The sequence below is a fragment of the Zootoca vivipara genome, chromosome 5 (assembly GCF_965207765.1).
Source record: "Zootoca vivipara chromosome 5, rZooViv2.hap1.1, whole genome shotgun sequence".
Lineage (NCBI taxonomy): Eukaryota > Metazoa > Chordata > Lepidosauria > Squamata > Lacertidae > Zootoca > Zootoca vivipara.
Window position 1 is genome coordinate 6,438,680 of NC_142588.1, and position 12,474 is coordinate 6,451,153.

The following is a 12,474-nucleotide window of genomic DNA, read 5'->3' on the forward strand; positions in this document are numbered from 1 at the left end:
TGTGTGTGTGTGTGTTAAATAAAAGAAAGTAAATGAATAATGTAGATTAGGATGTAGACTGTGGATTTGAGCAACCTGAGAGGGAACTCAGTGCTGCAACTACCCAGCCAACTGCATAGTTTTGGATTAATTTCCTTTCCTGAATGGTACATTGCTTGCAAGAGCCATCAAACGTCCATGTGTTTAGCAAATGATGCTACTGTTTGATTCATGAAGGCAACAACTTTTAAAAACATTCTGAGCAATGGTCACGTTTCAGTGATCTATGCACCCGAACACCATGTAGACATGTAAATGTTTTATACCTTTCCAATACAGAGATCTCCCTGGCCTTCCTCCTTATCCCAGCATTGTCAGATGGTAGTTAATCAACACAAGAAGTAAGGGTTTTTTGGGGGGGGAGGTAGCACCCTAGAGGGTTGTGAGAGGCCAATGAGAACTGCTTTATTCCACTGGGCATTGCATTTTTGTAGTTCTACTTGAGATTTTTCTGGGGCAACCTTGTTAGTTCCTTGTTTTGAGAATTACTTGCTTTTTCTCTTTGCAACTGTATCTTATCTATTATTGTTAGTGACTGTAATGGTTTTTTTATGAATGTTTGCGGCCACATCCTAAATTCATGGCAGAGTGACAAGCTGTTATTTACTTTTTACAGGGTCAAACACGATCCAAACATCTTGTGCTCTGCAATAAATCATTTGATTAATGTGTTAATTAGAATTATTTTATAAACGGACATTTACCATTCATATTATTGAATCTATAACTGATAATGCTGATATTGTTTGGAATGCTCTACGTGTGACTTTATATACGAGATGTCAAAAGTAAACAAAAGTAAACATCTCCTTTAAATGAAGTTGTGCTTATTGCAAGCCAGCTTCAACAGTCTCTAGAGTCATGCTTCTGGGACTTGTTTTTGTTTTAATAAACAAATATGCAAGCAAATTCATAAATAAGACAAACTGGGAACAAAATGCAAATGCTTTGGACAAAATTTATGTGTGCATTAGTGTCCTCAAAAGTCTTTCTCAGCCAATTTTGCCCACAACAGCAGAGAACCCCCAGTACAACCGAGGACCTGTAAGAAGCTGCTGTAATCCAATGCAGTCAAAGGGCCTCCTCTCATGTGTAACAAAACAAAAAAAAATTCCTTCCAGTAGCACCTTAGAGACCAACTAAGTTTGTTATTAGTATGAGCTTTCATGTGCATGCACACTTCTTCTCTTATGTTGTAGTTTGCCTGTCTTCTCCACGAATGATTCTGTCTCTGTCTCAAGCTCTGCCCTGATCCCCCTACTTTGCCTCCAGAGCAAAGGCAGCCACAGAGCTGGTGGAAAATCTAGAGCTGACATTGGAGTGCCCACTTTGCTGCCAGAAATCTCCGTCGCAAACAGCGCCCCGGCAGAAGACCAGAAGTTGGCACTGAGGATACAAATCTCTCAAGACTCTGGTTTCCTGCTGGGCTAACCGTTTCCTACAGAGCTCCGCCAAGTCAGCTCTGACACTAGGGCCATCTATTATTATTATTATTATTAGAACAAATAACAATACCATTTACAAGGAAATAAAAGCTGGCAGCAAAATAAAAAGAATAAATCCAATTATAAGAAACAGACCTACCTGTAATGCACAGCAATACAGAGTGAAAAAAACTACATTAAAACATCATATTTTAAATATATAGTAAACAAGCCCATTGGAACACCATAACAATTGAGAAAGAGTGGGAAACTCTAGTCAAGACATCAGAGAAATGCTTGTCTAAGCAGTGTCACTTCCAAGAGCTGGTGGAATGCTGGTGGAATGCTAATACTGATGGCTCTTTTCGTATCTGAGCAGGAAGGTCATCTCACAGTCCCCATGGAAGAGCTTGATTCCATCTTACCACAAGTTGATAATCATCAGGCCAGGACAAAGCCAAACAAGTTCCATTTGTAGCTCTTAATTCCTTTCCAACTTAATGCTCGTCAAGGACAGGAGTGTAGTGGTCCAGTTATTTTGGGATGTAGGCAGAAAATCCCAGAAACCCCTCCCTCCAACCAACCCCCCAAGACACTAAAAATAAAATAAAAATGAATTAAAAACTAGCCATTTTCTCCCCTTTCCTTGGCTGTTTCAAACGGGTTCATCTATCCACTTCATTCTGTAAATACCCCTGAAAACCTAAATCTTCTTTTGTGGAGCAGTTGGAAAACTGACCTCCATTAATGGAGATGTGCATGTCAAAATGAAGTTAAGCTTTTCTTTCAACCCACTTAATCAAGGGCCTGTGGTTTTTTAAAAAAATGCATATTAATATCAGGGCAGTGTGCCATCTTTCCAAAAACAAGAATTTCTCATTCAGCAAGAAAGGAATACCCTAAAGGACAAATACAGTAAGCATTTCCACGACTCTTAAATATTAACCCTGCCTTTGGAGAAAAACAATGTTGTTGGGAAAGTATTTCCTAAAAAACTATGCTACTCACATTTGGTTATGAACTGTTATGAACTGATCTTTGGCTTGTTAACTTGTGTGAGAGAGAGACTGCTCTGGCTGATTACTAATGTTATGTAGAAAGTAAAATGTAAATGATCTTATGCTGGAAACATTTAACCAGAAAATTAAACCATGGTCTACAAGGTCAGGTTCTGGCAGACCACCACCAACTGCTGCAGTTGCTAAACTTTGGTGGATCTTTATCTGGTTCAGCAAAGTGCTGCTCAGGATCTTAAGCAAGAGACACGCTCGGCATTCATCTTCATCCAAACTATGCTTCTGCCCTACAATTTCTAGGCTTTAAGGTCTGCGCTTTAAAATGCCATGTCCAAACACTTTTCTCCCCTGCTGCTTTCCCCACGAACACCTGCTCTTTAATGCTAAATTGTGACAAATGGCCATTTGGGTTTTTTTCAAAGGGAGGTCTGGATGTGCCTCCCGTTTCATGAATTAATTGTGTCTTGGCTCATGGTGTTCCCAAAATAGATAGCCAAGTCCTGTAAATTTTAAGCACATCGGTGGGTCATCGGAATTCTAGAGGGTTTTTGTTTAAAGCTCACCTCTGTTGTGCTGAAGAAGCCTAGGTGTTTGGAACAAGGGATGTCGTCTTGGATTAAAAATCTCCAGAGACCCTTGCATATTATCTTGGGCAGTCTTCCATTTATTTGGAAGAAACCTCAGTGGTATAGCATCTCCTCTGCATAAAGAGGGTCTCAGGATGAATCTCTGATATTGCCAGGTAGGACTAGGAAAGTGTCGGTAATATTGAATGAACCGATAGTCTGGCTCTGAACAAGGAAGATCCCTCTGCCCTTAACCCACATTCTGGACAGGCCAGCCAAAACGGAATCTCTGCATGGAGGTTTCTCTTTCACTCCTTACACAGTAACACCTAGCAAAACTTCCCCAAGTTGCCCCCACTCCCACTCTCACAGGACCGCTGGAGCTCAACCCCACTTTGCGTAAAATAGAGAGCACACTTGACACTTGCTCGTGGTTGTGCCTTTTAGGAGAGCAGCTGTGCTGGGCAGGCTGTCTTTCTGCTACTACGGATCTTCTCATTGAGGAACTCCTGAAAAGCTTCTGTAAGGGGGAGGGATTATAGAGAACCCCCCCCCCCTCTCATCAGGAGCAGCCCGTCTCCAAGCAGTCATGAAAGCGCAGGGTCTGAAGGGGTGAGTCAGGAGACGGAGAAGGAGTGTCAGGGCTCTGGCAGCATTGGAGAGCCCCTGCTCCACAGGCAGTAAGAGAGAGAGGCGGGAAGGGTGAACAGGGAGAAGGCAGACCGTAGACCCTTCCCCCCGACACCAGTATTGAGGAGGAGGAGAAAGGGGAGGAGATTCACTGTCCCGAGGCTTTTATGTTGGTCAGAGTCGCGAAAAGGGGCAGTGCCGGATTCTGATACGGAATGAGAAGACATGAAACCGACAGCTCACTACACTGTAAATAATGTGCACCAATAAAGACTTTTGAAAGACAAGCATGTGGAAGGTCGTTACTCAGGAGTAGTCTGAAAAACCCTGACAGCTTCCAAAGAGCCATGGGACTCCTTCAAACACAGTTTGACGAACGGTAGAAATCCCACGCAGGAGAGTGTACTGCGTATCACAATGCGTGGTGAATATTTCTGAGTGATAGCTACATCCCATGAGCAATTGTGTATGCCTACTGGAAATAAACCCAATAAAACAGATGCGTGATGGTGTCGAGGATGAGATCATTCCTGCGGTTTTATGACATGCAAACGAAAGCTGAGAAGGACACCTGTTTTGTGTGAAGTGGTCGTTGGAAGGAAAGGGTGTGTTTGCAGCCCTGCTACATTCCAAGAGGATCGCAGCTCCATGCTTGCAGAGCACTGTCTGTTCCAAGCATCCAAGGGCGAACAGCAGGAAATTATGAACATGAACACATCTGCCTTATACTGAGATTATCTCAGGCAGTACGGTCTGTTCTTACTTGCAGCCCTTTCCAAGATTTCTGGTGCAGGTCTTTCCTAGCCCTGTCTCCAGAGATCCTTTGAACTTGAGATCCCAAAGGCTGAACCTTTTGAATCTCTGCTTGGAATAGACAAATGCTGCGCCTGTCCTCCGGTTTCTGGAAAGTTGCAGACGTCTGCAAAAGAGGCTTTGTAGAGTGGGGGTTGAGCTTACCCTACAATTACAAGGTGCCCAAGTTGTCTTTCCTTCTTTCCATTAAAGCATTGCTTCTCCAGCACCCTGCAGCCTCCCCAGCTGCCCCTGCTTCCTGATCTGAAAAAAAGCTCCCTGGAACCGAGAGGAGCTGCCTCGTGACGGTTTCCCTTGAGCTTTGACTAAAGAGCAGTCACGCAAGAAGACTGCAGAGTGCAGACTACTGGGGAGGTGATTTGAAAAATGGAAGACAGCATTAAGAAATGCATACATGTCCTTGGTAAAATAAATCCATACTGGTTTGTACAGTGGTACCTCAGGTTAAGTACTTAATTGGTTCCGGGGTGCCATCCGCACCCCGAAAAGTACTTAACCTGAGCGAGGATAGTGTGCGTGCACGAAGTGCTGATGGAGCTCTTCTGCGCATACGCAAAGTGCGCAGAACGCTTCTGCACATGTGCGCGCAGCGGAACCCGGAAGTAAACACTTCCGGGTCCGTCGCGTACTTAACCTGAAAGTACGCAACCTGAAGTGTACTTAACCCGAGGTATGACTGTACAAGGAATCATCCCTGACCATTGGCCATACCAGCTGGGGTTGATGAGAGCTTAGAGTTCAACAACTTCTAGAGGGATCCAGGGAACCAGTCTATTGACCCTTCCAGTCATTATCTAACACTACAGTGAATTAGCTAATGTTCAGTTGTCATCCCTAAAGTGGTTGGGACCAATGACAGTAATTTACAGAGCAGGCCAGTGAGAATGCCAGCTCAGAGTCCTGACATTTGAAAGAAATCTGTTTTTTTAAAAGCAATGCGAAACTAATGTCGAGTTGGCAGACTGTACAGTAAGGGGGGGGTTAACAGCACTAGGATTTCAATGCTGTTATCAGGTATAATTTGCAGCGGTTAGGTTTGAGCACATGAAAAGATTAATGAACCTCTACAGGGTAGTGTATTTCAACAAACCCATTGCTGTTTTAGCCTCCAGTCATTCTCCTGGGCACAGACGCTGATTCATATCAAATCACGTCAGGCTCTGTGATGTAGACAAATGAGGATGGGAAATAAAGCAACTCATTTTCACTTACAAACTAAAACATAACACTTGAATCTTGGCATGGGGTGGATCGTCTGTGGGTCTGGCTTTCATACTTCACGAAATGACCCAAAGCCTACTATTTCCCTCTCATCAACAAAATTTGGAATGGATGAGCAGTATACACATTATTGGAATACAGTTATTTCAGGCTTACAAGAAATGGAGGGAATGCCTTTCAAACATGCATTCCAGAAGACTGTTGCATTGTTTTGTCTTTAGACAGACAATGCAAATGTCAAGGGATGGTGCACAGTTAAAATGAATGAGCTGAATGATGGAGGAATAAAGCCCAGATCCACGTTTCCTTCTGCTCAGTACAATCATCCTAATGACCTTTGAGCAGCACATAGCAGTTCTGCTTGGTTGTGACCTATAGTCCACAATCATGGTGATCATGAAAAGACAGCTTCAGGGTCATGTGGCCAGCATGACAAAGCTGCTTCTGGCGAACCAGAGCAGCGCACGGAAACGCCGTTTACCTTCCCGCCGGAGCGGTCCCTATTTATCTACTTGCACTTTGATGTGCTTTCAAACTGCTAGGTGGGCAGGAGCTGGGACCGAGCAACGGGAGCTCACCCCATTGCAGGGATTCGAACCGCCGACCTTCTGATCAGCAAGCCCTAGACTGTGGTTTAACTCACAGCGCCACAAGCTAATATTCTCTTTGGGCACACACAGCTAGTTGTGTGCTTTGTTGGAACCGAGACAATGTTCAATGTTTCCAGACAAAACTTCAGCTCAGTGAAACTTGGGTATATGTATAGATTTATGACCCACTCATCCTTTTCAAGTTTGAAGAACAGATTTTCTCTCTCTCTTCCTCCCTCCCTCCCTCCCTGCCTCCCTCACACTAACACAATTTTAAAGAAAGATGCCAAATGCACCTTCACAAGATATCGGAAGCATCATCTATTGAACACAATGATTTAGTCATTTAATTTTTAGGAGACACCTGTGCTTGAAACAGCTTGAAAAATTAGACAGCCCGGTACTGCTTGGATTTAAAAAAAAAACTTGGTCAGCAAAACACGCTACATTTTGGCAAAGTATCAAGGATAGTATTTGCCCCCAGTTACTCTGACTAATCATTCTTACTAAAAAGAAGGCAGCTTCATGGAATCATGTTTCCTCTTAAAGTCCATTTTTTCCAAAGAATTTAGAATGAGCTCATAATGATCCAAGTTATCAAGAGATGATTAAGGTCCACCGACATCCAAGAGAATCTGTTGCTTCTTTGGGAAAGCTTGGGCTTTGTACCATTTGCAAAGCATGAGCATCGTCATGTAAGAAATAGAGTGGAGAGAAGAGACCCCCTTGCCTGCTGTAAACAGTCCTTGTTCTGCTGGTTTCAAACAAATAATTGTGAGCAGAACATAACTCCATCTTATTTGCTTGGCTGCTTATTTCATCAGCAGCCTTCAACCTCTGTAACTCTTCAAGTCAACCCCCCGTTGCCGTTCCTTCACTTGCAGGGAAACTGGAATCACAGTCACAGAGGGAGGTAAAGATCTCTAGCTATGACGCATCTCAGCTTTGCTTTGTTTTTAAGTATGTAACTTATACCTATTTATTTGTTATTGGACTTAAAAACCCACCTTTTCCCTCACAACAACCCTGTGAGGTAGGCTAGGCTGAAAGTTGGTGACAAGTTACCCCATTGAGCTTCATCACCAAGTGGGGATTTGAACCTGTGTCTCTCCGGTCTTAACCCAACACCTCAATTGCTGTGCCCCCACTCGCACCCGGCATTCAGCAGACTTGATTTTAGTACAATCGCTAGGTTTAATCATAGGAAAACATGGCTCAGAGACTCCTCCCTCCCTCAACTAGCTAAACATCCCACTCTAATTTCCCTGCTTGTTTGCCATGATGAAAAAGTGATGTCATTCAAGAATGGCCTTCAGACCACTATCCAAAGCCTTCTCTGTGACTGTGGGATCCATGATCAGATTCCCTGTGGTAGGGAAGGTGGTGGTGTTGACAGACAGGGGGGCTGCCATTGCTGATTCCACCCTTGTGAATGACAGCAATGTTGCATTTTGGGCAAGGCCCTCTGTAAATAATACAGAGGTTTGATGTAGCAGAGTACACACAAGAAAGAGACTCACAGGATGGCTACAAAGGGCCTATAAATTCATCTACATCCCATCATGCCCTGCTAGAATTGTTGTTGTTTAGTCGTTTAGTCGTGTCCGACTCTTCGTGACCCCATGGACCAGAGCACGCCAGGCACTCCTGTCTTCCGCTGCCTCCCGCAGTTTGGTCAAACTCATGTTCGTAGCTGATGTTGGTGGCTTCGAGAACACTGTCCAACCATCTCATCCTCTGTTGTCCCCTTCTCCTTGTGCCCTCCATCTTTCCCAACATCAGGGGCTTCTCCAGGGAGTCTTCTCTTCTCATGAGGTGGCCAAAAGTATTGGAGCCTCAGCTTCAGGATCTGTGCTTCCAGTGAGCACTCAGGGCTGATTTCCTTCAGAATGGATAGGTTTGATCTTCTTGCAGTCCATGGGACTCTCAAGAGTCTCCTCCAGCACCATAATTCAAAAGCATCAATTCTTCGGCGATCAGCCTTCTTTATGGTCCAGCTCTCACTTCCATACATCACTACTGGGAAAACCATAGCTTTAACTATACGGACCTTTGTTGGCAAGGTGAGGTCTCTGCTTTTTAAGATGGCCCTGCTATAATGCACACCTGAAATTATATTGCTGAAGGCCCTGGTAACTAAAATCAAAACGAGCATTTTGACCCACGAGGCCGGCAGGGCCCACCTGCACTAACTGCTGCCCCGGGCCCTCCACATCAGGGTCTGCGAGGATTGCCTTTTATTTCCCACAATGCCCTAGATGGAAACTATGCTGGGAAGTCCAGAGCATCATAGGAAATTAAAACGGCACTGCTGCCAGACTGCTGCTGCCATGCCAAACTGTCCAGTGAGCCTGAAAGGGGTCCATAAATGTAAGAAGGGGGCACCAAGCCAATTTGCCTAGACCCCTGCCCACCTGGCTCCCCATCAAATCTGGGACAAACAAGCACCCACTGGCTAACAGAAAAAGTAAATGCTCACGGAAGACAAAAACGGAAGAGTAGTGCCAGTCAGGGAGCGATTGCTTTACCACATCCATCAGAGATTCTCCACGCAAGAAGATCACAACCGTTTCACCTCCCAGCCTCTGCTGGGCCCACAATAATTAACTCTTTTGATCAGAGCGGAGCAGGACAGAGCCTGATGACCTTCTACAAGAGTGAACTTTAGACCTCTCAGAAAGGAGAAGATTCATTAAAAATAAAAGCAGTTCTCTGTTATGGGAGCAGTACAGTCATAAAGTCCACTCTCCTGAAAGCTCTGCGGGTTGTCTCAAGTTCAAAACAGTTCCTTCTAACCATTTATGGCTAGCTCTTTAATGTTGGATATTTTTGAACAAACTCTGAGTAAAGACACAGCTGCACAAAGAAGAGGGGCTCTTTTTCAAGTATTGTCGTTGTTGCTGTTGTTACAGAGATGATGAAATGCTCTTCTGCGACTTCGCATTACTGGTGAAAAAGTCACAGACCCAGTTCAGAAAACATCACACAGCCAAGTTAAATAATTAATCCTGAAACATCGTAAATAGAAATGTATCCAGTTTGAAGCATTTGTTATTACAAAGAGGACCTCGGGCTGTGGACACGCACAGGTTCCCCTGTTCCTAAGCCGCTTATCTTTCTTGTGTGACTGCCAAATAAAGCAAAGCCATCCTGGTTACTGAAGCAATTAAAAATGGAGGAGTGTTTTTAAAAAAATAAAAGGAAAGGAAAAAGGGAAAGGAAACTGTCCTCGTGAAAGGTTACAAGTTGAGCCCCTGATCCCATGCAAACTCTTTCTCATATTTCAAAATATGAGACATGATTATGGTTCAACCTTTACCCAAGAAGGGTCAAAATCAGCATGGAAGAAGAACCTATGGATCCCTCTCTATTAATATTTATTTATTTATTTATTTATTCATACACACACACACACACACACACACACACACACACACACACATACCTCACCCATCTGGCTAGGTTTCCCCAGCTATTCTGGGCAGCTCCCAACAGATTAAAAACAGAATAAAACATCAAATATTAAAATCTTCCCTAAAGATGGCTGCCTTCAGATGTCTTCTAAAAGTCATGGGGTGCCACCTGCGGCGAGCATCCCAAGGGGGTGTGGTGGCGATGTCACTCCCCCCCCCTCAGGGATGACACCCAGGGCGGACCACCCCCACCGCACCCCTTCCTCTGCCACTGGATGGTGGGAGGGGAAGTAAAAATGGCCACCAGGTTTTTTACCAGGTTTCTTGGCCACAATCTACATACACCTGGCGGGATTGCCATGCCACAAGGTGACACTCCATGGCTTATGGGCTGCACTGGGGTTAGCAGGTTATAAACTGAGCAGACCTTCAGCAATCCAAAGGGAAATGTTGTTCCCCTAGATTTTTAATTAGTTGACCTTGTAACGGATACGCTGGTTGCGCAATCTTGCAATCAGAAGATTATTTCCTCCCTTATCAAGAAAGTAACCTGTTGAGTGAGATGCTAAGCAGGGCTGGGAAAATGTCTTAGATTTCTAGGCACCAACATCACATTGCAAAGAAAGAATCCAGAGGCAGCATCAAATTCAACAACATCCTCCGTATGTACAGCTGACAGTGAGATTCTCAGTTCCTAGCCACCTGCATGAAATATTTAGGCATCCAGTCAACCTGGTGCCTGGTTTCTTTTCCCCCTTCTCAGCCTTGATTATAACAAACACAGCAGCATGCCTTCCCACATATCACAGATGAAATGAGGGGCAATCTTGTATCCTTGAGCTGTAATACTCCCATTCTCACATGATGCATTGCTACTCTCTTAGTTATACGCTGCTGGAGAAGCCCGACTGTGGGCATATTTTGTCATTGGCTCTGCGATTCAGGCATGTCCAACAGGTAGATCGTGATCTACTGGTAGATCACGGGGTCTTCCTGGTAGATCCTGGTTGATCTCTGGCCCCCCAGCAATCTCCCAGCAATCTTACAAGAAAGAAGATTCCACCAAAGCATTGCTGTTGGAATCAAAGCATTCCTGACAGATGGCTGTCAAGCCTCCGCTTAAAGACCTTCAAAGAAGGAGACTCCACCACACTCCTTGGCAGCAAATTCCACTGTCGAACAGCTCTTACTGTCAGGAAGTTCTTCCTAATGTTTAGGTGAGGTCTGACCAGAGCAGAATACAGTGGTACTATTACTTCCCTTGATCTAGATGCTATACTCCTATTGATGCAGCCCAGAATTGCATTGGCTTTTTTAGCTGTTGCATCACACTGTTGACTCATGTCAAGTTTGTGGTCTACCAAGCCTCCTACATCTTTTTCACATGTACTGCTCTCAAGCCAGGTGTCACCCATCCTATATTCGTGCCTTACTTTTTCTCTCTTTTTTGCCCTAGTGTAGTACTTTACATTTCTCCTTGTTAAAATTCTAAACTAAACAATTGCCATAGAGGATTCTCAATATATTACCAAATGTTAAAGGCACTTATTCAGTGAAGTGAAGAGACTGGCTTATTCTCTTGTTCCCATTTTTCTTGCCATGTTGTTCACATTAAAGCATGCAACACACTCTTATTTACCATGTAAACATTTATTGTTTTAATCATTTTTTATCAGCTAGAGAGTCATAAAACTAATCTGAATGTCTTCATTTCAGTTGCCAGACTTTTCCACTCAACCACCACCCTCACAAACATACAAACATTATCACTCAAAGTTTTGTTTTGGTCTAGATGTTTAAAATATATTATGTTGCTATTTACCATTTTCTAAAAGAATGACAACAATTGAGTTACTTTTCAGGGGGGGGGACCCAAATAACTGAAAATATTTGTTGGCAATGTTACAACAAAGCAGGAATAATAACACTGAAAAGTCACTTAAAATGTTTACCTTTATAGGAGAGTTTAAGTCTCGGGACATTTTGTTTAGATGTTACGGACACTGGCAAGAGTATCATTCCCAAGCAGAACATCATACAAAGATGTTGGGTTTTGAGAGATCTTGTTGCAATCATTTCTCCGGATTTTTTTTCTTGCACTTCTCCTTTCTTTCAACAATCCAAAAGAAATCTGTAAAGAAAAATAAAATGTCATCTTCTTTGGTAAAGTAAGATTTGTATTGTTTTTAAATGAAGGATGGCTTAAAGCATTATTCTCAACGGAAAATATTTTATGATATACTCAAAAAAATTTCAGATGGACCCAAAGGAGCTAGACATGCTTGCTCATGGGTAGGCAAACTAAGGCCCGGGGGCCAGATCCGGCCCAATCACCATCTCAATCCGGCCCAGGGATGGTCTAGGAATCAGCGTGTTTTTACATGAGCAAAGCCCTCCATCGGGAATTGTCACGTGTTCCAGTACATAACTGACAGTAGGTAGCACATGCATTTTTGTCATTTGAATTCTCATCGATTAATGGCTCAGCCCTTGCTAACTTTCAGCCAAGTTTCTTGGGCATTTTCAGAAGTCCACACACACACCCCACCCCCGCATGTTCTCTGCTGTGCACACAACCAGCCTCTGCAAGTTCAGCAAATGTTTGGCATGCACATGTGCAAGAGGTGAACACGGTACTTCTCCTCCTTCTATGTGCTCAGCAAACATCAAGGCTGCACACTTCCGAAACAGACTGTTTTCTCCATGGAAAACCATTGTCCTTGAGCTGACCCTGAGCAATAGGAACATTTCATGGATAGCAA

General features: G+C 43.7%; 1 protein-coding gene across 2 annotated transcripts in view; it reads right to left on the minus strand.

The window, feature by feature from the left end:
* SEMA3D (semaphorin 3D) overlaps nt 1-12,474 on the minus strand; it is a 165,634-nt gene that overhangs the window by 100,686 nt on the left and 52,474 nt on the right. For both annotated transcript variants that reach the window (XM_035137527.3, XM_088669983.1), the window contains one exon: nt 11,665-11,843. In XM_035137527.3, the coding sequence (XP_034993418.2) occupies nt 11,665-11,788 (124 nt within the window). In that variant the 5' untranslated portion in view covers nt 11,789-11,843. The remainder of the gene's footprint in view (nt 1-11,664; nt 11,844-12,474) is intronic.